Source organism: Bos taurus, chromosome 5 (genome assembly GCF_002263795.3).
Source record: "Bos taurus isolate L1 Dominette 01449 registration number 42190680 breed Hereford chromosome 5, ARS-UCD2.0, whole genome shotgun sequence".
Classification (NCBI taxonomy): Eukaryota; Metazoa; Chordata; class Mammalia; order Artiodactyla; family Bovidae; genus Bos; species Bos taurus.
Genome location: NC_037332.1, coordinates 109,709,358 through 109,737,273, shown reverse-complemented (window position 1 = coordinate 109,737,273; position 27,916 = coordinate 109,709,358). Strand labels below are relative to the sequence as shown.

Below are 27,916 nucleotides of genomic sequence, written 5' to 3'. Positions count from 1 at the left end.
ACATTCCACGGGAAGCCTGCGTCCACACTCCCTCAAGAAGCCAAGGGCTCAGGGTGCAACCTGAGGAGGACAGCCGTCCTCTATCTTGAAGGACATGGTAGCACGTACCCTTGATTTCAGTTCAAGTCAGTTTTACAAAGTACACACACGCTCCACTGGATTTCCAGTTTCTTTTGAAAAATGCAAAGATCTGGCCCCACTGGGCCCACATCCCACAGGCTACAGTTGACTTGGGTGAGGGACAACCTCCCCCTCTGGTTTCAGTGTATCTACCCCAGTTCACCCCAGTCCCCACCACCCAGGTGTTCTGACACCAAGGCAGCCTGACGGGGCCGCCCCGCAGGACGCATCCAGCCTGGATTCGCCTGTGTCACCTGCCTGGCCCCCGAAAGGCGCTGGAGCTGGTGACTCCAGCGGCAGGTCAACAGGCCCGTCAGGAAGGAGACGGTCAGAGGCGTCCGTCTGGTCCCTCTGGGAAGGAGGGAGAGACTGGTCCCTGCAGAAGAAGGCGTCCTGCCCAGGGGCAGGGAGAGAGGGGCCAGGGCCCCCGGCAGTGGACAGCCCCTCCACGCCCTCCTGGGTCAGCGGAGATGCCAGCCAAGAGGCACAGCGGAGGCAGGGAAGAAGGTAGGCCTGGCAAGGGGAGGGTGGCCCAGGGCTGCAAGGCACTGGCAGCTGAGGTGGTCTCTGTTTATTGTCAGTGAGGAAAACCCTCTCAAGTTAATACAGTGTGATCTTTCCCCAGAGGCGTGCTGAGGGAAGGGCCCTAAAGGCACCCCGGAAATAGCTTATGGCAACAGTGCTTTGCCCCAAGAGCTGCTGGGCACGTCCCCTGGGGCGAAGGTGCTGGTCCCCATCGGCTCCTCCTCTCCCACAGCCGTCTCGGGGTGAGCGGCCATTAGTCCTTCGGAGGCGACAAAGTCGGGAGGGAACAGACAACAGGCGCATGTGAGGAGACAGGCTGGCGCTGACCACCCAGGGGCGGGTCCACCGCACCCCAGCCCTGGGGTGGCGGGGAGAGCCTACAGGAGGGGCCGGGGGCCACGGTGTGGGGTGAAGGGCCAGGGTTAGCACCTACAGGCAACACGCCCGCCTGCTGTTGGTCTGGGGCCCGCCCGCCTCCCCCGAGGCCCTCCCTCGGGGGGCTCAGCTCTCAGGCACCCCACCCACCCCAGCACCCTGTCTCGGGCAGGGACACTTCCTGCGGAATGAGGGGAGGTGAGGGATGCACCTCCTAAGACTTCAAGGAACAAAGGGAGGGGTCTGTCCATCAGGCCCCTTCGGGTCTTGAGGACACAGTAACTACTTCCAACTTTAATTAAGAGACTTCATAAATAGAGCTCCTGAGCGCGGAGAAAGAGAGGCAAGGCCGCCTGCCCTGACAGGACGACAGGGACTCAGACCCAGGACGGGGGGGAGCGGGAAGGGGCCAGTGTGGCCGAGCCTGGCTTGCTGACCTGCCCAGAGGGCAGGAGACCCAGGCCAGAGGGTCCACCACGGGCAGACCCCCATGGGCAGACAGACCCTCTGCTCCCCTCTGCACGTGGCACAGGAGCCAAGCAGGACCAAGGGCAGGGGCTCGTGGGATGAGACTCTGCTCGCTCCTGGGGTCAGTCACAGCATCTGGAGTCAGGGGAGCCAGGCAGGGGGCTCAGAGGAGAGGGAAGAAAAACTCTTTGGCCCAGACCAGCCAGAGGACCCTGAGGAAGGAGAGGCCATCACCCAGAGGCTCCCTCCCCTAAGTCATCTTTCCTCTCGACTGATCCTGAAGGGACACAGAAGCCCCACCCCCGCCCCGCAGAGCGCAGCCAGTGGAGGGTGGTATCCCCGGCTGGCAGCCCGCGCCGTTAGCTCCTGTCTCCGGGGCACTTGCTCTTGGTATCACGCTTGTTTCCTAGCAGCTTCAGCACCTTCATGGTCTTGAACTTGCCCTTCTTCTTGCCCTCAGGCTCAGTCTCCTTCTGGAACTCTGCAGAAGGGAAAGGGCAGTCGATTGGGGCGGGAAAGGGCAGTCGATTGGGGCAGGAAAGGGCAGTCGATTGGAGCGGGCCAGGGAGTGGTAGTGATGGCCAGGGAGTGGCAGCCAACAGTCTCAGCCCACCACCACCACCACCACGTCGCCTGAAACTGTGGACACGTCCCTTCATCCTTTTGTGTCTCCAGTTCTTCACCTCTAGGACGGGACCCCACCCCTTCCCAGAATTTCGGCAGGGATTGGGAGATGAGCACTCATGAAGGCATTTGGGGAGCCCTAGAGCACGGCTGATGTTTTATCTCTAAAAGCCTCTATTCCCCTATAGCTCTGTGGCTCACAACACAAACACTGACTGTCAGAGCTAGAAGAAACCGCAGAAATCATCTGGCCCAGTCCCTCACTTATTATGGACAAGGAAAATGTGAGTTTGAAACAGATTACCACCAACCAAGCTCTTTGTGGGTGCCAGGCCATGGCTAAGTGGTTTATACAGGTTATCTCAGTCATCCTCAGCACCCACCCAGGAGGTGGGTGCCTCTGTCACCCCCATCCTGCAGACAAGGATAGTGAGGCCTGGAGGGGTGAAGCGCTGGCACAAAGCCACCAAGCTGGGACGTGTCAGAGCTGGGACCAGAATCCAGTCTAATTGGAGCCCAGACGGAACCACAAGGCCGCAAAATGAGTCACTGGGGGAACCAAGATAAGGCCCAGGCCTCCTGACTCCCAGTCCAGTGCTCTCTCAACAATTCTGGGCACTATCTTCTCCAAGGGCTGGGGGGGCGGGGGGGGTGACTGCTCTTTGAACCCACAGACCCCTCCTGAACCAGCTATGGATCTCAAGGAGGAATGCACAGCTCAAGGCAGACATGCCCTGGGAAATGGCCCTATAAGCCACCACCCTCCTTGTTGGTACCGTGGCATCCCACACCCATCTTCCTGGCCAAAGATGGCCTTCTTGGCAAAAGAAAGGCTTGCACACACTGTCCCTATGGGTGCCCCTTCCAACTCTGTGTTCAACCGGCTCCCCCCTACCCTGCAAGAGTTCAAACAGGCCAGAGCCCCAGGAGGGGCCTCACCTTTCTTCTTGATCATGGCTTCCAACATCTTATCTTCCTCTTCCTCCCTGAAATGAGACAGGGAAGCTGAGTGTCCCACAGGAGGAAGGGCCAGATAATCTCTCAGGCCCCTCCAGACTCTCTGAGTCCACACAGGTTGAGCAAGGGGGAGCTGGGATGGTTGGCAGTGAAGGTTTCATCCCCAAAGAAGCCCCGGGAACCCCGCCCCCAGCCAAGTCACCTCTGCCGGTCCTCATCCAGGCAGTTGACGATGGCGTTGCGCTGCTCGATGAGGGTCACGAGCTCTTGCATCAGCACCTTCTCTCGGCCCCGGTCCTCCTCTGTCCAGTCCTTTTCTGCTCAAGGAGAAAAGCCGGGGACATGAGGCCCAGGAAGCGAGGAACCTACGCCTAAATGCTAAGGTGGCTGCAGACCAGCCCCACACTGGACATCATGAGGACAAGGAGGAGCCCAGATGAGTGGAGATTACAGTTTTTGGAGAAATAGAGGTTGTTGCAGAAGAGACAAAGAATACCAGTCTGCCTACCAAAGAAACTCTCCCAGGGGGGCTCCAAGAGGACCAGTACAATACAGGCTCTGCGAACAGAGACCAGCACAGGCCCAAGAGTTTCCCATTTATGTTCATGCGTTCATGCAACCAGCGTTCACCAAGTCGTTTCTTGGGGGAGGCAGGATTCAGGCTGGGCCTGCTGAGAGTTTCCGATGGCGGGCTGGCTGGAGTGGGGAGATATCAGGGAACCCCAGGGAGAACACATAGGAGAAGCAGTGTGACCCAAGAGGCATCCTCGGACACCCATCTAATGCCAGGAAGGAGGGTGGACTAGAACGGACCCTGGGGGTTGGGAGACCTGCCAGGAAGTGTCCCTGATATCTCAGACACCTGCTGCCCTCCCCGCCAGTCTCCTGATTTCAAGAACCCAGGCCATCCCATAGAACCACAGCCTCAGAGACCCACCTGCTCCTTGGTATTCCTCTGACCCAGCCTGCAGACTTCTGGGGGACGGATGCCCCCACATATGACCTTCCTTCTACAACATCTGCCACTACAGGCCTCCTCACCCCTCAGCCATGCCCCAAACCCACACCGCCTCCTCTTGCCAAAACAGACCAATGGCGCAGCATAGTTCTGGGGACAATGTGGGTTTCAGAGTCATCACTCCAGTTCAAAACCTACTCTGCTATTTCTCGAATCTGGGTAAGTTATGTCTGCAACCTACATGGGGGAAAACTGAGGCTCAGGGAAGCTAAGTCCTTGACCAGTGTCACACTGCAAGGGTGGAGTCAGTGCCTATTTCCAGGCAGCCCCATGTCCCCAAGCTACAGCCCTTACAGTGTCTTACGGATCTCCAGCCCACCTGGGGCCTTTAAACCAGTATCACCCTCCAAAGGCGACAACCAGGACAGGAAGACAAGCCCAGGATGCACTGCCGTCTCACACAGGACTGCAGTAGTAACACACACACAAAAAGCCCAGGGCCAGGCTGGCCTGGAGAACAGAGGTGCGGGCCCCTCTCTGGCCACAAGGTGTCGCTGCGGCTCCCTCGGCATGGTGGCCACGCCCCAGCCTCTGGAGATTTGGGAATGACTCACAGAGGGCAGTGGAGGGCTGGGACATTCTGTGACTTCCCCAGGGGCATTCCTGACTCTGAGTCTCATCCAGCCTCCAGAGCTGCCCAGTCAATGGGAAAGCAGGGCTACCATCCCAGCCAGGAGGAGGGACTGCGTGTGTGCAGGCACACGGCCAAGTCAGACTCGGAAAGAAGCCCGGCTCCCCCACCAAGGGGATAGACTCAAACTCTCTGGCTCTCCATTTCCTCATCTGTTCAATGGGAAACAATGATTCCTATCCACCTGGGCCAGAGGAAGTGGTCAAAAGCCCTGGCTCCTGCCTCTGAACGTGCCACAGTCCTGCGGTCTCTCTCAGCCCACATCTGTGCTTCACACCATGTCGTGGCCAGACCCCAACTTGGTCACGTAGTAAGCATCAGCCCCTCTGAGGGCGCAGTGCATTTCTACATCCCATCTTCTGGTCCTGAGAACACCCTCCCAGGTGGGCACCTCTGTTCCTGTGTCACACGTGGAGCCACTGAGACTGCGTGCCAAGCCTGGGATGTGCAGCCAACACACATCATAAGGGCACCAGCAAGTCCCCGCAGCGCACAGGATGGTGTGGCTCCACGCCCAGCCCCTCCCCCATCCCTCCCTCCCAGAGTCGCTCTGAGCCACGCTGTGCAGGGGGCCCTCCCACTGGCCCTCCCTGCACCAGCAGAGTCCTGCCACGCTCTGACCTAACGGCCATGAGCCCAGAGCTGCCCCAGGACAGACACATGCTCTCCCTCACCCATTGAGGCAGCCCAAGGCCCTGGAGGCTGACCGCCCCCAACCCTACACCCCAGGACCTACCCACCCACACCTTCCGGAGGGGGAGGGGGCCAAAAAAGGTCAGTCTGCTCCTGGCCTTGGAGAGGTCCCTGCAGGCCTGTCATCCGACACACAGATGTCACAGCCCCATGCGGGTCCCCTCTCCCGTCTTGGCTTGAGTCTATTAACCCCCTATTAGGACCCAGACAGCACCTTCCGCCATGTCCTCTGGCCCTCTCCCACAGTCTGCCCAGGCCTCCCCATCAGGGCTCTGTCCATCCTTCCCCAGCCCACGCCTCCGTGTCACCAGGCCCCAGGGCAGGTGACCGGGGTCGGGGAGTGGCCGCCATCACCTGGCTTGTTGAGAAGGCACCGGAGCTCGTACTCCACGTCGGCCTGCCGCTGCTCCAGGTTCTGCTGCTTGAAGCTGGAAGGTGGGAAGAAGGTGACTGTTAGTTCTGCCCTGGCTGCCTGCCCTGCCCTGAGCTGATGCGGCAAGAAAGCGAAGATTCTCAGTCCTGAGCTCTGTGGATTCAGGGTCAGGAGAGCCAGGCGGGGACGGAGGGGAGGCAGGACTCACACGTAGATGAGCTCGGACTCCCGCCGAACCAGCAGGTGCTTCTCGTGGATGAGCTTGAACCAGTCCACCAGCATGTCATCTTCACGGCCCTCTGCAAGCCAGGTGCTCACTGAGGCCAGGGCTGGCAATCGTCCCCATCCTCGAAGGAGCCATGGAGGCTCCCACCCTGGGGAAGAGGCTTCCCCCACCTGAGTGCCCCCCACCCCCTGCCAAGCCCCCGACAGCCCCCACACCGTTCACTCCACCACGCAGCTTCTCCTCCAGCAGGACCCCACGGTGTTCCAGGGCATCCAGCTGGCGCTCGATGGTGTCTATCTCTCCATGGATATCCTCCTCGGGGATGTACTGGTCGGACTGGACCTGCCCAACAGTGCCCAGTCACCTGCGATCAGCCCGCCCTCCCACCTGTCTGCCACCAGGAGCTTCCCTCTGGCCAGTGCTGGCCTCCCAGGCTCTGTCCCACACCCCATGCCCTGGGTCCCAGTGCCATCAGGCATGCCCAGAGGGTGACACAACTTTCTGCCTCTCTTGGCAATTTCCTCCCCTCCTCTGCCACTCCAGAAAGGACATCATAATATGAGAAAGTGACCCAAAGGAGAGAGAAACCAGGAACACTCTTAAGCTGTTTAAGTAGAAGTATGTCATGTGAACGCTTTGATCCTTGCACTATTATTAGTAACCATTTAAATGGATCACCCAGTGCTTTTGGTCAGAGCAGCTGATGTGCTCAAAATTCTCCCTGGCTGCAAGTCAGATCTCCCACCTGGGCCTCCCAGGCACGCCCCCTCCCACCTCTCAGGGAAGCTGCCCAGACGGACCACCCTGTCACAGGGTCCCACAGGAAGCCTGAGGCCGCCAAAGCATGGGGCCAGAGCCCAGGCAGACAGGTATCTGGGGCTCCCAGCAGATACCTTGCGTTTGATGAGTGGGAAGCCATGTCCTGGGGCAGGTGGTCTCGCTGGCTTTGAGCCCTTGGTGGCCTTCTTTACACTTGGTGATGCTGTAGGTGATGGTTTCCGGTTAAAAGGATTCTCCTTGCAAGAAGACTAAAGGCAGGGAAACATGACAAAAGATATTAGTAAGTCAGGAAGGAGCAGTAGGACCCTGGGAGCTTGATCACGTGGGGCCATGGAAAGCAGGGCGGGTGGGAATCAGGCAGAATCTCCCAGCATCCACTCTGAGGCTCCCCGTCATTCAACAAAGACTTCCACTTCCCAGCACCTCTCACGTGCAGCTGCCACACTGGGTACTTTTCTCCATGCCTGTCTAATTCCCACAACCACTCCACAAAGTGGGTCGTGTCTGCCCATCTTACAGGTGAGGAAACTCAAGTTTGGAGGGGTTAAGTAATTGGCCCATGGTCATGTTCTTCCCAAGGGCCCAAGCTGGAGTGTGACTTGGTCTGTTTCAGGCCAGGCAGCCCTCCGGCGCTGAGGGCAGTGGTCAGGACGTGCAATTTAGGGCAGGACGAAGCAACAGTAGCTCACCCAGGCCTCACAAACACCCCTTTCCCAGCAGGGATTACGGGGCTCAGCGCCTTGCCCAGGGTCGCCCAGCCAGGAAGTACAAAAGTGGGATCCCACTTTCAGTAGAGGAAGGCAGCCTCTGCCCTACCCAGGAAAGGCCCCCATCCTACACTGCTCCTCCCCAGGGAGATCTCTGTCCTTTCTGAGGCCAGCAGAGCGGGCAGGCCCAGCACAGAAACAGGCCCTGCCTGCCATGAGGGCAGTGCCAGCATCTTCCCACCACTTCCCCCAGCTCATCAGAAACAGGTGTCCCTGAGGCCACGGAGTGCTCCCAGGAGTGCGGACCTGGCTTTCCAAGAGCTGGGGGAGGAGGGGGGAGGGGAGAGCTGCTCACCTCACCTGTGCCAGCCGCTCAGGTGGGGGACGGGGAGTTCTTTGAGGCTGGAAGTTGCTCTGGGAGCTGACGCAGGAGTCCAGGTGCGGCTGGGAGGAGACAGTCTGGTCCCCACAGGGTAGCACCCACCCAAGGGCCTTGTCTCCTGCCCTCACTGTCTCAGATTCCCTCCGAGTCCTACGGTGAGGGTAAGGGATGGGGCACCCCAGAAGGAAGCCCCCCTGGGGCTCTGCCGTCACCCTCCACAATCGCACCTGGAGCAGCTCAGCAAGGTCAGACAGCCCGAAGGCCCCAAGTCCCTCAAAGGTTCTCGGCCACAGAACTTCAAACCAACCCTTCACACACCCCAGGGCAGGAAATGGGCAGCTGCCTGTAGGGGGGATGGGGGGATTCAAAATCAGCTCTCTCCTCCACCCCCTGACCAAAGAACCCTGGGACCCCTAAGAGCATATGGAGGCCCAGAGAAAAGGCGGGACCTTGTCCAAGTCACACAGCAGGTGGTGACAGTTGGGCTGGGGGTGGTCACCCAGACCAAAGAAGGGTAAATGACATTTGAAAGGTGCACAAACCAACAGCTCAGGCTCCTCTGCAGACTTATCCCGTCAGGCTGGTCAGATCAGGACTACAGCCGGCCTGGAGCCACCCTCCATCCAGGGCGGGTGAGCCCCGGGCCCTCAGAGGACTGCAGAGTGCGGGAGAAAGTGCAGGATCAGAACCTGCTGGTGGACTTCCCCGGTGGTCCAGTGGTTAAGAATCCGTTTACCAATGCAGGGAACTCGGGTTCGATCCCTGGTCCAGGAAGATTCCACATGCCTCGGAGCAGCCGAGCCTGTGCACCACAACTACCGAAGCCCACACTCTCGGGCCCGCGTCCTGCAACACCTGAAGCCCATGCGCCTAGAGCCTGTGCTCGGCCACAAGAGAAGCCACCGCACTGAGAAGCCGGCACATCGCAACAGAGTAGCCCCCGCGCCTGCAACTGGAGAAAGCCCGGGCGCGGCAAAAAAGACCCAATACAACCAAAAATAATTAATAGTTTTTAAAAAAGAACCTGGTGGCTCCGGGACTTCCCTATTGCTTCAGTGGCTAAGACTCTGCAGGGGGGCCCAGGTGCGATCTCTGGTCAGAGAACTCGATCCCACATGAAGCAACGAAGAGTTTGCATGGCGCAACTAAAGACCCCACGTGTCGCAGCTAAGACCTGGCACAGCCAAATAAATAAATATTTAAAAAAAAAAAAAAAAAGACCCTGGTGGCACAAAGGGACTCTGGTCCTTTAATAAATATTAAAAAAAAAGAGAGAGAAAAGACCCTGATGGCGCAAAGAGAGACCTCTTGGTAAACTAGGTGCCCAGAGGAATGTCCTGCCCCCGGTGACCCCTGGTTCTTGGCAGGGCCCTGAGAAACAGGTGCTCCACCAGTCACAAAGGTCATCTGGAAAACGAGCTGCCGGGGGTGGGTGCCCACGGCAGCCCCCAGAGGGGACAGAGTGTGGGGCCGGCCTGGGAGGGGGCCTGGGAAGGGAGCGGCAGCAGGGGTCGTCTGTACCCCCGCAGTGGCCACCGCAGAAGCTCCCAGTAAAGCCATTTCCTGGGCCCTCTGCCTGTTGAGAGCTGACCCCTCCTCTACAAGTCCATCCCACTACAAACTCCATACAAGGCACAGTCGTCTCGGTACCCCACCCCCAACTTGGCTGTGAGCACCTGGGGACAAGGACCACCACAGCCATCACCCCGGGAGCCCAGGCCGGCCCATGCACACAGGAGCCACTCCATGAACACCATCAGCCCCGTCCTATAGGAGGGGAGACTGAGGTCTCTGGAGAAGGAACACCACCCCAAGAAGAGCATCATCCCCTCCCCTCTGTGCTCTCTACCCCAGGTGGATGGACAATCGTCTAGGCCTGTCTCCCTGAGCAGAGGGTGAGCCCCTGGAGGGCAAGGACAGGGTCTCAATGATGCTGTGCCAGGTTCTGGCACAAATAGGGCTTCAGTGAATGGAAAGCAGACAGAGGATGTGTGGGTGAGTGGAGGCTGGTGTGTGTGTCTCCAACGGGCATGTGCATGGGCTCGGCAGGTAAATTAGAGCTGGATGCCTCAAGACACGGAAGGTCGGGCAAGTGGACAGCTGAACAGATGAACAGGAGGTCTGGCCAGCGGATGAAAGGATGTTGAGAGGGAGCTGTGCCTCAATGCATGGAGTGATGAATGGCCAGATGGCAGAGCCAAGGTCACCCGACACGTCAGGGCCAGCGACGATGGCCAGCCCTGGACATTCCTGCCCCGAGACCAGGCCCACATCCACCAGACAGGACAGCAGACACTCACCTTCACCTGCAGCTGCGGGGATGAGGTTCCAGGGGAAGGTGCAGGGCTCTTGTCTCCAACCAGCACGAGGGGGGTGGGGGCAGTGCCACTGCAGGGCTTGGCTGGCGGGGGACCCGGGCTGCCCCTGCTATTGGGGGCAAGCCCAGGGCTGGCTTGAGGCGTCCGGTCCATGCTGGGCTGCACCAGCTCCCCGGAAGAGGACAGGGAGGAGTTGGCAGAGAGGCTGGCAGAGGTCCCAGGGGTGCCAGGGGCGTGGACAGCAGGCTCTGAGGAGCTCTTGGGCACGACGGGCGGTTCCAGGAGCTCCTCACTGGGGGCCTGGCTAGAGCTCTCGGACGACAGGCTCTCCACACTGAGGGCTGGCGACGGGGTAGCCGAGGGCGGCTCCGAGCGGGACAGGCGGGAGGCATGGAGAGCTGCACAAACCAAACCGCAAGTGGGTGCCAAGCGAGGGGCCAGAGACAGGCCCTCTGGCCTCGCCTGACACTTCGCTCTCGACATGAAGTGAGAGGTGGCCCAGGAAACCCAAGTCCTCCACATCCAGGCAGGCAGGCCGGAGCCTCAAGGATAGCAAAGGTGGGACAGGACCAAGGTCACTGGCAGGCAGATCACCCAAATTCATCCCGCACACTCTGGGCTCTGGCCTGTGCCTCGTGATGCAGCTGTAGCCCTGGTTTCCTTATGGCTCTTGCTTCTTCCTCTAGCGTGGCTGCAGCCTCCGCTTCCCCTCCCACGTCTGATCTGACCCAAAGAAAGCCGAATTGAAAAGGCGAAAAGGCCTCGCACTGAGCAGAGGTGGAGGGAAAGCAACAGGGGAGGAGGAGCAGGCGGCTCCCGGCCAGGCACTGCCCTGCGCCACTTTCAGCCTCAAGGATGACGGATGCCACACTTCAAAGTATCATCTGTGCTTTCCAGGTGAGAGGACAGACTTGGAGAGAAAGGCTGGGATTGGACCCAGCTGTGTCTGACTCAGAGCTCATCCCATTGGCTGCCTCCACCATCCGCCCACCACCTCCAATCAGCCAACCCACCAGGCTCAGCTGGAGGGTCCCAGGGCCCTAGCAGGGGTTGGGGGGGGCCTGGACCACTTGAGCACCGGCCTCCTGTCATCTCTAGAGTGCTCTCGGCCTCACTGTCTAAGGAACTCTCACTGAGGTCTCCAAGGCAGCTGGAGCCCCGCCGTGATGGAAGGGGACCGGCACTGGGCCCGAGAAGACTGCAGGATGGTGAGAGGGAGGGCCAGGCGGAGGGCCAGGCTGGCCCACCACCTCCATCTTCCGGGGAGGCTGAGGACACACACAGGGGACGAACCGCTCAGAGTCACTAGCGCCCGAGTCCCACAGCCAGGTCAGAGCCTCAGGCGCCTGGAACTGGAGGGCAGAGACTGGACGGGCAGGACTGGAGCTAACCCTGTCGCGCACCTTCCCCAAGCCTGACTCTGTGTTAATAAGCACATCAATGGCTAACACATTTAATTCTCACAACCGTCCTACAAGGTGGGTTATGAAGGGTTGAGAGTAGATTTGAGAGCCTGGGTTCAAATTCTGCCTCCACTGCTTAAGTGCTGTGCGGCTTTGAGCAAGTCACTCACCCTCTCTGTGCCTCAGTTTCCTCACCTGCAAAACAGAGTACGCTACCTACCCCACGGGTTTGCTCTGATTAACTGAGGGCACACACAGCGCCTGACCTGGACGGGGTGTCCCACAGCACCCCTGCCCTTCCCGGGCCCTGCGCTCACCCAGGTGCCCAACCCCAGGGTCCCAGCTCTCCGGGGAGCTCCCAGGAATGGCACTCACTGAGGGGGGATGTGCTGGGTGCTCGCGGGGCAGGGCGCTTCTTCGTCTTGGGGCTGCTCGTGGGGGTGATGCCATACCAGGGGTGCAGCGACTTGGGTGTGGACTCCGGGGGGGTCGGGGCAGGGCCGGGGGCCGGGCTGGGTGCAGCGGGGGGCTCTTCCTCCTCTTCCTCAAAGGGGTTGTAGGGCTTGGGCTCCGGGCCCCATGGGGCTGCTTTGTCCACACCCCCGTTCTCCACCTGCCTGCCTTCCTGGCCCGGCGGCGGCCCGGGGCTGCTGCTCGGGGGCAGGGGGGCTGGCTTCTTCTTTGGCTCTGCCTGCACCAGTGTGATCCACGGCGGGTCTTTCCTGGGGGCTGGCGTCCTGGACGGAGGCCAAGAAGAGGTAGAACCCATGAGCAGGCAAGGAGGGGCAGCGTCCTTCTCTCCCCGGACAGTGCATCCCACAGCAGGTGGGTCAGACATGGCACCCTTCCCCTCTCCCACCCCAGCCTGGTGGGGCCTGTCTGGGCCCAAAGCCCAAATGGAAAGAGTGGGGGGCCCTCTCTCTTCCCCTCCCTCTGCCTCTCTTTGTCTCTCTCCACCCCCTGCCCTCTTGTCCAGGGACCATTCAGGGAAAGCACAGCTCCCAAAGAACTGGAAATCGAGGTTCCTCGCCTGTGACATGGGGTTCCAGGGGGTGGAGGCTCTGAGTCTGGCATACAATGGAGCTTTGCTGGGCCTTTCTATACTCTGCTACTGACTCTTAAAACTACTCTAGGAGGCCTAGGCCTCCCACACTCCAGACGCAGTGGAGGCTTGGGGAGATTAAGGGACCCCCGAGGCAGCCTGCTACCAGGCCTTGCCGCCCACGGGGAGAGGGTCCCGGGGGAGCCACACAGGAAGGGGGTGTGGCCACAGGCTCCTGCCCACCAGAGAGGAGCACCCCCCTCTTTGCGGGAGGGGGCACTGGTGGGTCACATGGCCTTATTGCCGACCCAGACCCCCAAGGGGTATTCCCACCCCCCCTACCCCACCAGGGCCCTGAAAGCCCTCGGAGCCAGCGTACCTCTCTGACAGCTTGGGGGTCCCTCTGGGCTTGGGGATGGGGGGTTCTTGCAGCTTCCCTAGGTGGGAGAGGAGAGTGAGACAGGCCTTCATGGGTGGCTGTGAGCCAAGTGGTAGAGTGGAACAGTCAGGGAGCCAACCTCAGTGCCTGCCTCAGCTAGGAGTGCCCTTCCATCCCACCCGGCAGGTAGTGGACTCCAGGTGGCCATGGCAACTTCCCCTGCACCCTTGCGCCTCCCCAGCCCAGCGCTCGGGGAGATTAGATAAAACACCAGAGGTAACAGGTAGAGAAGGTCAGAGCCACAAGGCCAGGACACCTGGAGAGTGTATTTCAGTTAAGGAAGGGGAACCCAAGTGCCCCTCTGACACTTCTCCAAAGTGGACAGGAAATACTGTCTCAACTCAGCGCGAGGTCACCTCCTCCTGAAAGCCTCCCCTGACTCCCCAGTGTCCTCCGTGAATTCCACAGTAGCCTCTGCTCCTCTGTTTTTTTTCCCCCCTTAGGAATGTTTGACTCTCTATTCCTTCATGTAATACAATTTAGAATCAACTTCAATTTCCTCAAAAAAAAAACGTCTACCAAAAACCTCACAGTTAAACAAAAGGGTAAAATAAATATAACATGAAGTAGAACAGGATTCCACAGCGCATGTAACTTTTTAAATAAAGTACACAATTCTGTGACATTGAGTACATTCATCTTATACTTGTGTGATTCTTTTAATATTTTCTCATTAGACAATTTTATTACCTGAAAATAACATTTTCTTTCTTTCTCATTCTTTTTTCTCGTGTTTTGCAGCTGACTAGGGCCTCCAGTACAACAAGGAGCAGAACCACTGACACTGGGCACTGTCGTCCAGGCCCCAGACATTCCTTACTCCTGTCTCCTACTCCTTCCTAGTCCCTGGACCCTTCATCAGTGAAATAAATCACTGGTATCCTGAATGCTCCCTTCACAGTCTGGTGCTAGCAACCTGACTGTCCCCTGAAGACACAGTTTTCCCTGCAACCGCTCAAGTCAGGCTGTGTCTTCTCCCATGGCCCTAGTGCCACCGAGTGTGGGGATGGGGCAGGGTCCTCCTTGCCCCCCACTGCTTCTTTCTGTGCACCCCCTTTTCTCCCCTCAAGTTTCAGCTCTGAATCTCCTTTCATCAGATCATACCACCACCCACTACCCCTCATTATTGCTGTTGCTTAGTCACTAAGTCGTGTCCGACTCTTTGCGACACCATGGACTGTAGCCTGCCAGGCTCCTCTGCCCATGGGATTTCCCAGGCGAGAGTACTGGAGTGGGTTGCCATTTCCTTCTCCATGCTCCTCCATCTAAAAAGACTTCTTACATTCTACTGAAATCCTTGTGTGTGTGTGTGTGTGTGTGTCTGTCTGTCTGTCTGTCTGTCTCTCCCTTGAGACCGGCAGCGCCTCCGAGGCACAAATAGGTCTGAACGCCCAGCTCAGGAACCAGTCTCCATGAGCGTGGAACAGAATAAGCCCCAGAGGGAGGAAACCAGGGAGCCTCCCTCCCCCAGGCCTCTACAGATAAGAGTTGCCCAGCATGTCTCGGGTTGCAAAGAACCTTGTTCCTATGAGCTCATGAAGCCCAGGGAGGTCACGTGGGAAGATTCTATGGGGCGGGGTGGTGAGGCAGAGATCTCTACTGCAGGGCAGGAGGTCAGGCTGGGGAGCACCCCAGGGTACACCTGACCAGGGGACACAGCTTCCCCCGCCCCCCAGCCCCTGAGCAGCCCCTGCCAGACACCCAGCTGTAGACAAACACACAGGCTGGGCATGGGGGGAGGTCACCTGAGTGTGGACACACAGAGTCCCAGACACACTGGGGACACAGGCACTGTGGTGTGCACTCGCTACACGCCCCGAAACTGAAGCTCACAAGACAGACACAAAAGAACACACGCCTGGGGCACACAGAAGGGGGCGGTCCAGGCCGGAGGCGGGGTTCTACGTCCCATCCCCCAGCACGGAGAACAGAGCGTGCAGAGGGGCCTCGGTGACAACTTGCTGCATGAATTAGTAACCTCGGTGCCACAGCCGCCCCCGGCATATCCATCACACACAGGCACAGACAGTGTGGCCCCACGGATACTCCCCGGCACAGGGACATTTAAACAGCAGCCACACCGCAGGGAGCACCCAGCCCCAACGGGATCCCCGCTCACCGTTCACCAGGCCGCTGCCGCCTCCCTGCTCCACCAAGTTCTCCTGCTGCAGACTGGACCGGGGCCGGGGGGTGGGGGGCGTCGGGGCTGTGCTCTCGGAGGCCTTCCTGGGGGCGGGTGTGGGGCGGCTGGCCGGGGGGCTGGCCAGCTCCTGTGGTCTGCCGGGAACCCGGGGCTTGGTGGGGACCTGGGGTCGGCCCTCGGGGCTGGCCTTGGGCACGTCCGCCTCGGCTCCTGCAGTCGCCTTAGGGCTGGGGCTGCCGCCCTCCACCTCCTTGGCTTCTTCTGTAAGTTGCTGCTGCTTTGGCTGTGGCGGGGTTCCAGGCCTGGCCCCTGACCGCCCACTGGGGCCCAGTCTGGCACAGTGCTCTGCACACACGAAGGTGCCCTCCTCTGGCCCATTCCTGTAAGCTCCGGGGAGCAGGGTGCTGGAACACCGCCGACACCTGCCAGCGAGAAGAGGGGTCGGGGGGAGGGGGTCAACATAACCAGCCCAGGGTGCTGGCTACCCCTTCTCCAGCAGCCAAAGCTGTACCTTCTCCTCCTCCCGGCTGCCAGCCGGATCCTGTCTTAGTACTCATAACTTGCCCGCGGAAAAGGAAAAAGGTAACTGTCAGAATCAGAGCAGAACAATAAAACCACGTGAAAGCAACACCATAGTTGTGAAACATGCCTTCAGTTTCTGCTGCAAGAGGAAGCAAAGGTTCCCCCCTCGAGGTTCCATCCAGTATGCAAGCCACCGCTCATTAGTGCCTCAAAAAATCACTTTAGTGGTTTGCAACCAACCATTTGTTTTGTTTTTCTATGAAACAGAATAAAGTACCATGTAACAGAGTGCATCACACTTGTTTTATGAACCTAATTCCGGTTGTGTATCTATTTACGCAAATTTGATTTCACGGATGTACCTACGACTGGTCACGGTGTCAAACGTGCCTTACTGATGGTTACCATAGAAAGATTTTAAAACACTGTCCTGACAGCCAGACATGACAGCGTCAATGCAGTGGTTCCTTCTCTCAAGATTTTGGCCCTCATGACACCTCAGTTCTGCAATCAGGTGCCTGGGTTTCAGGTCCAGCCACTACACCTGAACGTACGGGCACGCACACACACACACACACACACCCATAGCTGAATACATGCTATAACTCCCGTTCACTGGTTTTCATTGAATACATGCTATAACTCCCGTTCACTGGTTTTCATTGAATACATGCTATAACTCCCGTTCACTGTTTTTCACTGAATACATGCTATAACTCCCGTTCACTGGTTTTCACTGAATACATGCTATAACTCCCGTTCACTGGTTTTCACTGAATACATGCTATAACTCCCGTTCACTGGTTTTCACTGAATACATGCTATAACTCCCGTTCACTGGTTTTCATTGAATACATGCTATAACTCCCGTTCACTGGTTTTCATTGACTATTCAGCTGTAACACGGTTTCCATACATTCTCCAAGCTATTTATATATTCCCTGCCTCTTACTCAAGTTTCTTTAAACTGTCACTTCCCCCGGGAACCACACATTCAAAGCAAGTTGTTACTATGATTTTTTTAACTGCTTTCTTTTTAGAAAACACAAAAGCAAAATAAAACAGAAGAGAAAACTACAAGTAAAATGAAAATTTTAAAAGTGCTTTCTTTTCTCCAGGCTTTTAAAGCCTATTCTGTACCTTGATCAGCATCAGGTACTTAGTCTCGAAGAGCTCTGGCCCCGTTTCTGTCTCTACTTCTGGGACTGAGCCAATAATGTTCTCCCTTCACCAGTTTGTTTGTTCATCAGTAAAATGGCGATAAGAAAGATGCTCCAGCACGAAGAGCGTGGCGAGGGGCCTGGCAGCCCGTGGTGCTGACTCTCGGGGCGCCCCCGCCCCGCCCGCTCACCGGAAGCAGTGCCGGTGGTACAGCTTGCCGTCGGCCAGGTAACGCTGCACCAGGTGCACGTGCTGCTGGCAGGCAGCGCACGTGCTGCTGGGGGTCCGGTGGGAGCCCTGCTTCGACAGGCTGCCCGAGGAGCACTCCTCACCCTGCAGGGAATGGGGTGCGGTTAGGGTCGCCAGCCCTTTCAAGAACACACCCTGTTTCCCCGCTCTAATGGTGGCCGTCCCCCGAGTGTGCACGGTGCTATCCGCTCCACTAGAGCCCCGGAGGGGCAGAGGGTGGGAGACTGTCAATGTTTCACCCCTGAGGAAGCCCAGAAAGGGAAAGACTTGCTCAAGCTCACTGAGTCAGGATGGAAACAAAAAAAGCTTGGCTTCCAGTTTCTGGGGCTCTCTCTGCAAGAAGGCAGCTTCTGGCTGTATGAGCCTTTCTCCTGTCCCTGCAGGTGAACCTTCCCTGACAGATGACTGTCCTCCGAGGCCCACCTTGACTGCCTCTGTCTCCCCAACCAGAGCCAAGTAGATTTAAATCTGTTTCTCAGCTTCTAAGCACCGTGACCTTGAGCAAGCTGCTTCCATCTCTGGGCCTTGGGTCCGCACCTGCCCAGTGGAATTCTATAACCCCGCCTGTCTCAGCCCCGCACATGCTCACTGGGCACCCACCCTGGGCCAGGCTCCCTGCCCCTCAGGAGCTCCTCCAGCAAGCACTAGATGGGAGCAGGTGGGGAAAGCCCTTTGCATGCTGGGAAGTGCTGTCCAGATGTGAAAGTCTGGGATCACCCCATGAGATGTCGGAACTGACAGCGTGACCCGCACTTCCCAGCTGAGAGATCTTGGACAAGAGGCCAAACCTCTTGGGGCTTCAGTGTCCTTCTCGGTACATCAGACACAATACCCGCCTCCCAGGGTTGTTGGGAGGAGTAAGCGGAATCAGGTTAGGAGGTTGACAGTTCAGTCTCCTGAGAATCAAGGGAAGACTCTGCTGTATGGTATGTGTCAGTCTTGCCAGTCCCATGATGGAGGGTCAGTGCCCTGGATGCTCTGTGCCCCTCCCAGGTCTGCCGTCTCCTGCCCCTGCCCTCTGCCCTGACCTATGAACCTCTACTTCCAAAGCCAGCGGGAAAGGGCCTGAGAACACCCACTGAACCCGGCAGTGGCAGCTGTCCCCGCCCCCACCCTCACTTCCCCAGCCCCCAGAAACTGCCTACCTGAGCCCTGTCTCCTGGGTCCGCGGGAGTAGATGCCTCGGATGGCGGGGAGGACAGCACCAGGCCCTTTCTGGGTGATGAGACACCGGCTGCTGAGAGACCAGAGAGGGGGGCCTTGAGGCAGCTGGAGACTCTGGAGGCCCAACCTGGCCTGAGCTTTGGGCTCCCCGGCCACCACTTGAGGGTGAACCACCCGAGGCAGTGGGACCAGGCTCCCATTTCACACAGACACATGGGACGCCTCTGCTGCCAAGCTAAGTGCGGAGGGCAAGGTACCCAACCTCGCCGAGCCTCCACAGAGTGGGACGTGCATCCCACCAGCCAGAGCAGTGTGAACAGTAAGCCATGAGGACAGCACAGGACCAACGGTGCCCAGTATGTGAAAGGACAGGTGGCTTCCTTCCCACCAGGCTTAGCGGGTGAAGGAAAGGAGAGGGGAGGAACCACACAGTGCCAGCCTGAAGCTTCAGGAAGATGGGTTGGCTCCCTGGGAGCTCCTGAGGAGCTGCCCTGCCCCTGCCCAGGTGGCCAGTTGCAGCCCTGAACCCTGCCTGCATGCCCTCCAGCTGGAAGAAACCTAGCCCTTACCCCACCCGCCTCCTCCAAGACTGCCCCGTCATTACTTCGGCAAATCTCCACTGAGCACCTACTCTGTACCCAGGGATTAAAATAATGCCCACAAATTCAGAGAACTGTATACAAAAAGAAAACAAAGTCAATGCTGCTATATGATAATTCTTAAAAATAAAATCCAGGGAGTTTTCTGGTGGTCCAGTGCGCTTTAGGACTCTGTGCTTCCACTGCACAGGGCACAAGATCCACCCCCGGTTGGGGAGCTAAGATCCCGCAAGCTGTCAACCAAAAAAAAAAAAATCCAACTTCCTTACTGGGGTCATAATCCATTAACAGACCCTGAAATCAACTGAGTGGACTGTAACCAGCATATTGTAAAGATGAATTAGAAGAAAATATCCGCAGGTATCTCGTATTGTAAGGGGAGAATGTGTACATCAACATGGATTCTAATGGGAAACACATTGCTCACCATGAGTCATGGTCAAAAATTTGCGGCCCACTCTATCTCCCACCGTACCCCCTACCGTCCTCACCTCCTCCTTCCCCCTCACTCCCCTGGAGCACACAGGCCCCTTGCTTCCCCCTTGCCTGGAATATTCCTCTCCAGATCTTCACACGACTTCCTTCTCCTCCTTATTCAAAGTTGAGCTCAACTGTCACCTCCTCAGAGAGGCCCTCCCTGACTACTCACCAAAAATAGCCACTTCCTCCTCTCATTGCTTTCTATACCATTACCTTATTTTGTTTCCTTATCCGGCTCATCTGAAACTACATTCACTCCTTTGTTCTCTCTCCCTCGCCCATCCTTTAGACCGCAAGCTCTGAGTCTGTGTCATTCTCAGCTCTCTCCCTAGCACCTCACACGGTGCCGGGCACACAGTAGAAGTGAAAGAAATATTTGTTAAATGAATGAGTAAGTGCCAGGTGCTGGAGTCAGGCAGCTGTGGACTCAACAGAGATGGTCTACAGGGGAAAGAAGAGTAATCGAGATACTGTGACCAGAGTCTTATGCGTTCACCATGCGGTATGGAGCTACAAGAGCACCTGGAGTACCTCAGGACAGGCTGCTTGGAGGAGGCAAAATGTGGAGATGAGAGGATGAGTAGGAAAGAATGTGCCAGGGCACAGGAGGCAGGGGACAGGGACCAGAGGATCACCATGATGAAAGACTTGAGCAGTAAAGGAATGTGATATATTCAGAGCAGCACAGGAAATTCAGTGTGACTACAACCCGGGGCAATGAGTGGCTTAAGCTAAGTGGGGAGAGGCCCTCAGGAGCCTGGCTAAGAAACTGGGCTTCATCCTGATAATACAGCCCTTGTCACCCTAGGGTGGGGCAGGTGGGGGGTACCCCTCCTCTGATTCCCTCAGCCACTGGGCTTCCTTCCCTCACACACTGGTTCTAGATTCCACGGCGGCTCCTGGAGGTCAGGGGTCAGCTGATGTGCCCAAGATCACCAGCAACCACAGAGCTCTGGCATGAGATGAACAGGCAGCACGGCACGGTGGTATCTCAGCTACGGCCAGCTTCCCAAGGTACCCAGTGCAGAGACAGTCAAGCCTGGGCAAATTTACCCTTGAAGTCCCTTCCCTGGCCCAGAGAGTACAGAACACGACCATCTGGTGGAGGCTAAATGCCAGCTTCGCCTCCAGGGCTGGAACACCTCCCTGCACCTCCTCTGGTTGAGCAGCAGGTGGGATAAAAATGTTCTGCATTTAGGGACCAATTTGCATGGAAAGCACAAGCTGTGCCTTTAGTGACAAGAAATCTCCGCAGGCCCACAGGGTGCTCTCACCCAGGCACAGCTGGGGGAACTGGGTCACCTCAGTGACCTCACCCCCAGGATGCCTGGTGAGGCATACTATTACCAAGGGTCCTCGCCACCCACCCACCCACCCACAGGGTCCCAGGAGGTGGCCCTCCAAAGAAGAGCTTAGTAGAGGGAGACTGGGGTTCGGCCACCAGGAACACTCCAGAAGAAAAGACTGAACTGTGATTCTAGGTGAGCAAGCTAAACTCTAACCAGTGGATAAAAATAATAATAATAATAGTAACCCTGGGTCCTAAAGAAGGGCCAGGCACAGGTTCACGCTTCCTCACTTACTCTCATCAACCCTGTGAGGTGGGCGCTGTTCTTTCCTCTTTTTTAAATTTATTATTTACTTATCTGTCTGTGCCAGGTCCCAGGTGGCTCAGTGGGTAAAGAATCTACCTGCAACGCAGGAGATGCAAGTTTGATCCCTGGATCGGGAAGATTCCCTGGAGGAGGAAATGGCAACCCATTCCAATATTCGTGTCTGGAGGATTCCATGGACAGAGGAGCCTGGTAGGCTACAGTTCATGGGGTCGCAAAGAACTGGACACGACTGAAGCGACTGAGCACCTGGATTTTAGCTGTGGTACACGGGATCTTTAGCTGGTGACATGCAAACTCTTAGCTGTGGGAGAGTAGCCACTGAATCACCAGGGAAGTCCCCTGGGCGCTATTCTGTCCTCACTGCAAAGGGAACCCTAAGCTGAGAGGTGACCACGTGACCCACTGTCACCCAGACAGTAAAAGGCACCAGGCTGCCTCTCATCAAAGACTCAGCAGTTGAGAAATACTTTCATTTTGATTTCTAGTCAAATACACAGAATGTTATTTGTTCAATTATAATATTAATCCCTAGCATTATGGGAAAGATGGGGAGTAACAGAGTATTTTAATTTTCAAATTGTTACGCTTTTTTCTATGTTCCAAATTTTCTACAGTAAGCATGTGTTACTCCAAACAAACCAAAAACACCCTGACTTTTTTTTTTAAGAGATGGGATAAGACTGTCCACATGGAGAGCAGAGGCAGGAGGAAGGAATGACATGGCAGGGCCCACAGGACCCATGACAGCCGTGACACAGTGCAGGAGTTAGGACACCCGGATTTGGTTTTCCAGCTGTGTGACCTTGAGCTCCTCGCTTCCCCTCTCTGAGCCCATGTCCTCTCCACGGAAGGTTAGGGTCTAGGAGAGACTCTTGCATGGGGACGCTCCATGCAGAAGATTCAGTAGCCACCTGACTCAGGGCAGAGAAATACCCTTGTATCCCCCACCCCCATTCCTTTACCCCACCTCCCACAATTCCCCAGCTTCTCAGTTCTCAGCCCGTGAAGGTCACTGCTGGGAAAGATGAAGCCAAATAGCCCCACAGGATCACTGCCTGGCTGGAGAGAAAAAAACCCAGGGAAGTGTCTGTAAACAGGAAGTGAGGGTAGGAGCCAGCGAGGTGAACTCCCAGACAGCGGATAAACTTGCCCTGCTTTGTCTCCTCTGACACTATTGTTTTGTTTTGCTTTTTACTTTTTTGCCAAGACCACATGGCTTGCAGGATCCTAATTCCCTGACCCAGGATGGAACCCAAGCCCCCAGCAGTGGAAACTAGGGGTCCTAGCCACACGCCCGCCAAGGGAAGTCCCTCTTCTGCCATTATTTTGCTCAGTGACTAGCTCACGTGTTTGTGGTCTGTCTCTCCCACCAGACTGTGAGCTCCTTGAGGGCAGTGATCTCCTTCACAGCTGTAATCCCTGGGGACCCAGCCCAGTGTTATTTTACTCATAAATATTTCAGTGAGTGGATGAATGATGGTGAATGAATGATGGGCTGCCTGCCTGCACCCTGTATTCAGCTCAGAAAACAGATGATACACTCCCAGGGCCCCGCCCCTAAGGAGGGTACCCTCTCACCTGGGGCACCCTCTCACCTGGGCCGGAGCCAGCGAAGTGGTTGTAATACTGGGACACGTAGGTCATGATGCTGAGGCAATCGGGGACACTCATGGAGACCATGTCATTGGGATCCAGGAGGGCAGGGATGCCCAGCTCCTTCTCGGCCACTTCAAAGGCCTGGGGTGGGGGCAGATGTCAGGGTCAGGGAAGGTTTGGGGTAGGGGAGAGGGGTGGGGATGGGGGCAGGTGTAGGGGAGGGAGAAGTTGGGCAGGGTGGGAATCAGAAGCAGCCACAGCAGTAAGAGGAAGAGGAGGCAGGGTCAGGGGGTGCCACCCTGCATAGGCCCAGCCTCATTCCAAGGGATGAGGGGGCCAGGGCAGGGGTGACTGGGCTCCCCGCAGCTCTGGCCCCACACTGTGACCTGGAGTGGGGAAGGGCTGGTGTTCCAGGCACAAGCCAGACAGAAGGGAGCAGGGGCTGGGGAGAAGAGCAGCCAGGGCCCCAGGGCAGGACAGCTGCTCCAGGAGCCCCTTGATCGGCTCCTGTTCCGCAAGACCCCTGCCCTCCAATAAACACCCCCCGCCCCGCCCCTGCCCCGCACAACACACAGCCTCATTGTGGGCTTCTATCTGCCTGGGGGACTCACCAAACGGTTATTCTCGAAGACATTGTCCTTGGAAAGTGAATCAAAATCTCTGCAAGAGAAAAGGGGTCGGGGGGGGAGGAGCACTGAGCAGGGGGCAGGGCCATGGGTGTAGAGTGACCAGGGGAGGTGACCTTATCCCAACTAGCCTGGGCTTCAGCAGGGTTCGGGGAGGCATCCGTGGGCTGTCGAGGAGGAAACTGAGGCAACAAGCACAGGCTAAAAGAGTAGGGGTGGCCAGGTGGGAGAGAGGAAGAGCTCATTGTCCCAGGAGGCCTCCAGGTAGAGGCTGGAAATCCACGCGGAAGGGGTGGGGCTGAAAAAGTCCCAGCTTCAAGTTTATCCCCCAAGAAGCCATGTCCTGACTCGGTGGCAAACATAAACACTAAGACCAAGTCCAAGGCTCGTCACGAGAGGGACAGCCATGGATTGCTGACCTCACTCTGGGCACTGGGCTGAGCGCCTGCCTTCAATTGTCTTCAGCTCTACTTGGCAGGTATTCACCCCACTTTACAGATGGGGACACTGAGGTCCAGAGAGAGGAAGCCACTGTGGGGAGAGGTAGCCACTGTGGGAATCTGCATTTCTCGTCCTTCCACTGCATGCCACAAACCTGGAGAAGCCACCCCAGCTTCCTGAATCCCTAACCCAGCCCAAAGAGGAATGTTGTTTTAATGGGGCCAGGAATAGAACAAGTCTGAACCAGCCTGGAAATGGTATATTCTCCAGAGCTGCCGGCACTAAATGGCTGGCTGACCCAGCTGGGCCGCTCCTGGGGGAACCCTCCGTGGGGGAGCAGCGAAGGGTGTCCCAGTTTCTTAGCTGGGACAGGTGAGAAGTGGCAGGGCCTGCCAGGGGACCCTAGCTGTGGGTATCCCCACTCCCCACCTGCCCGCTCCAGCTGCTGGAGCGGCTGAAACCGGTGGAGGAGGCCCAGCCTGCTTGCTCAGCAGCCTCCTGGGTCTTGTCCTTCTATGGCTGAAAACTGCAGCCTGACTGCTTGAGAGACGTGGGCCCAGAGGCCGCAGCCGGCCAGCGCGGCCTCCCAAGTCTGGGTCCTAGGCCCTGCTCTTCCAGGCCAGGCCTCGTGACCTGGGGCGAGTCAACAGTCCTTGCGGCCTTTGTGTTCCCATCTGCAAACTGGGGGAAGCCTCGTACCACCTCCCAGGTTGGTGGGGAGGACCGGGATGGGTGGAGGCAGGCCTTGCAGACGCAAGAGAGCCCTCGTCCTCCTGCTCACCTACAGGCAGAGTCCAAGGTGCCGTGAACCCTGGGCCGAGATAGGAGGGGGTCGCTTGCAAGCTGTCCCAAGGCCCAGGGTGGGGTGGGCTGGGAGGCGGAGGGGGCTGTGTATGCACTTCAGCTCCATTTTCCACCTCTGGCCAGGCTGCTTCCTCCTCCCCTCAACTGGGTCCCTAACTCCTCCCCCTGCTTCGCCACTGCCTCAGAGTGTGACCCTGAGCAAGCTACACACAACCTCTCTAAACCTTGGGGTGAGGGTTAGGGTTATGATACCACCCCAGCTCCCAACAAAAGCCTGTTCTGAGGCCAAATGAGACAAAAGCAACTTGTCAGGGCCCTGGACTGCAGTCGCCCCAGCAGTGTTCCTTCAAGGCTGGGGTCACATTTTTGTTCACCCCATGCACCCAACACTCTCCTCACTGCCTGGTACTCAGTAGGCGCTCCATGAATGTCTACTGAATGCGTACATGATGGCAACAGCGTGAAAACTGTAAAGGTCCCCAGGATGCTACAATTTTTCCTCTGCTTCTTCTCCCTCCCCCACCTTGGCCCCTAATCAACACCTGGGGTTGGGAAGCCTATTTCCTGAGAGTTTTCAAAGGCCTGGGAAGTTCTATTGGCCATGGGGGAGATGAGGAGCACAAAAATGAAACCCACCTGGTCCTGCCCGCAAGGGAGCTTAAAGATGCCTCAACTGGGAAAGGGCGGATGGGCCAGCCACCCCCCACCCCCAGCAGAGGCCTGGGCCCACCACTCCAGCAGCCTGAACCACTTAAGAAGATAGTGCTTGTCCGCACCCCTACCCCAGCCCTATTCTCATGGAGATCTTCCCCTACCCATCACTGAGGTCCTCTCTGTGCCTCACGTAGGACCTGGGCCTCAAGTTTTTATCCTGTGCAATGGGCTGGCAGCCCAGATGCTGGCCTGCCTTGCAAATGAATGATTGGACCTGATTCCGGATCTCTTCTCAAGAGGGAAGCCCCCCTCTGCTCCACACTAATGCCACGTCCCTCCCTGTGGCCCCACCCACCCTCCTTGGCCTGCAGGAGGCCCTAAGCACTCTGGCCCAGCCACATGTTCTGGTTTTCCCCGCCCTGTGCTACGGCCTCCAACAGCGCTGCCTGTATCTCTGCTCAGGATATCCTCTCTGCCTGGGAGGCCCTTCCCTGGCCCGGCTCCTGCGATCTCCTTGAAGATGAGGTGACCAGGCCACCCCAGCCTGGCCCTCTGACACAGCACTTCCCACGTGGACTTCTCAGCACTGCTTATATGTCTATCACCCCCACAGGCCATAGGAGACTGTGTAGGGTTTGTCTCTTGGTTGATTGGAAACTATTTCCATTACCAGGTTCAGTGCCCAGCACAGAGTATAACTCTGCAGACACTTTTGGGAATAAATGAAAGAATAAGACACTTGCATCATCCCTTCCTGCCTAATAACACTACTTACAATCACTAATGTTAACTGAACGTTCATCCTCACAACAATCCTGGGAGGTTAGGTCTTATTGTCAAACCCACTTTACAGGTGAGGAAACTGATGCCCGATGGGATCTACTAGTTTTGCCACACCTAGGACACGGAGGAGCTGACCACAAACCAAGCAGCCTGCATTCTGTGGCTGGCAGGCTCAAGTCCATGATGTAGCTTAGCTTGACACTTGAGTCGTTTCACACACTGGCCCTGCCTCACCACCTGCCCTCCAGCCAAAACAGAAGACCCCTGCAGGCCTCCACTCTAATTTGTGGGTCCAGTCTGGGTGCCCTTCTTCTCCATCTTCAAGCCCTGGCTCCTAAGCCCCCTTACCCCATGTCACATACCCCACGGCAGACAGTGGCCCACCTACATCTCCATCTCACTTCTACACCCACACCCTCTCCTCCAGGGCCCACCCCAGGGCCTGATCCACCACCCGCAGACACGGTACCACGTGGTACAGAATACACTAAGGGCACCTGCACTATCGAACCTTGAGGTCATCCTTCCCTTCCTTCTCTCCTTCATCAAAGCCTCCCAGGTGCTGTCTTTGGGGAGCACAGGTCTGAAGGTGGAACAGACACACAAAAGGTTCCAGACCCTGCCAGGGAAGCCCCATCCGAGGGGCTGTAAGCAAGACAGGCAAGGACCATGACTCTTGTCCCCAGTTTGCAGATGAGACCAGAAGTACAAGGAACAGCAAGTGCCAGATAAGCATGTAGTGTTTTATGAATGAATGAGTGGAAGAGGTTCCAGGGCCCCAGGTAGAGGGAGCAGAAACCCCAAGTCAACTTCTCCAACGGAGCCTGGGAACTGGGCAGCTGAGGGCAAGAAGGGGCCATTTCACACCCTGGAGCAGCCCTTTAGGGGTTGCTCATTCAGCCTCCCTGCCCCATGGAGGACAGCTGGGTCACGAGGCACACGCCTGGGAGGCAGGGCTGTGTCCTGGGGGGAGGGGTTTTCCATCCATTCATCTGACCTCTGCTAACGTAGGGACTCCTCTGTGCCAGGCACTGTGCTAGTGCCCTGGAGAAGAGATGGCCCAGGGGAATCAAAGCAAGGGGGCCCCACAAAGAGAACGGGAACCTCAATGCCGAACGGGTAGGGGGCTGCTCAGAGCTCCTGTTTAGTGTAAGAAAGGCCCAGGGTCCCGGAGGAGGGCGCGGGTGCCTTTTCAAAGAGTCAATGCCTGGGGGGCTTCGGTGTCCCTTTGGCGGAAATCAGTGCCCTGTGGGCGGGGCCAGGCCTCCGGTAGAGGGACCAGCACGCGGGGCGGGTTCAGTGTTCCAGTGGGCGGGGTCAGGGGCCAAGTGGGGGAGGGGTGCCCTGGATCGGAGGGTCTCGGCGTCCCGCAAGTCGCCGGGGGCCCGCCGAAGGGTGGGCGTCTCGGCCTCTGGGGGCGGCGTCTGCCACCGCCCCGGCTCCGCGTCACTGAGGGGGGCGGGGGGTCCCCAGCAACGAGCCCGCGCCGCCCTGCGCCCCGGCCGCCCGCCCTCCCGGCACTCACAGCAGGTCGGGCCGGTGCCGGTGCAGAATGGCGCAGAAGGCCAGGCCGTCCCGGAAGGAGCTGCTAAGGTCGCGGATGTCCACGCCGCGGTAGCCCTCGCACTGGCGGCGGCACCAGGCCAGAAGCGCACCCCGCGGCCCCGCCATGAGCTGCGCGGGGCTCGGGCCCGGGGACTTCACCCGCAGACTCGGCTCGGGCCGGTTTCCGGCTGCGGCTGCAGCTGGGCTCTGCCCCGGCGCCGCTAGGAGCTCGGGGCGCGACCCGCGGGCGGCGGGCTCTAAGGCGGGGAGGAGGCGGGGCCGCGGCCTGGGAGTCCTCGCTCGGGCTCCCGGCGCAGGGTCCTGGCTCGGCTGCCGGCTGCCCGCCCGGACCTGCCCAAGCGGCCGCCGCCCGCGTGGCCCGGCCCGGCCGGCCGCCGCCGCCTACTCACCGCCGCCCGCTCCCCTCGCTGTGGGCCGGCCCTGGGCGTCCT

The 27,916-nt window shown here is 57.9% G+C and overlaps 1 protein-coding gene across 2 annotated transcripts; it reads right to left on the bottom strand.

Annotated features, from left to right (window-relative positions):
- Positions 1-156: 156 nt before the first annotated feature.
- On the bottom strand, positions 157-27,916 carry MICALL1 (MICAL like 1). Of its 2 annotated transcripts, none has more exons than XM_005207325.5 (16): positions 27,445-27,916; positions 23,223-23,271; positions 22,611-22,752; positions 18,302-18,393; positions 17,098-17,240; positions 15,201-15,646; positions 13,022-13,079; positions 11,976-12,337; positions 10,180-10,595; positions 6,904-7,038; positions 6,226-6,352; positions 5,993-6,083; positions 5,766-5,839; positions 3,272-3,386; positions 3,052-3,098; positions 157-1,969 (listed from the first exon to the last, which is right to left on the bottom strand). In XM_005207325.5, the coding sequence occupies exons 1-16, from the start codon at positions 27,588-27,590 to the stop codon at positions 1,848-1,850; spliced, it is 2,565 nt and encodes an 854-aa protein (XP_005207382.2). In that variant the 5' UTR covers positions 27,591-27,916; the 3' UTR covers positions 157-1,847. The 2 variants fall into 2 exon arrangements, with proteins under 2 accessions (XP_005207382.2, NP_001179995.3); NM_001193066.3 differs by having other exon boundaries at positions 18,302-18,390; positions 27,445-27,590.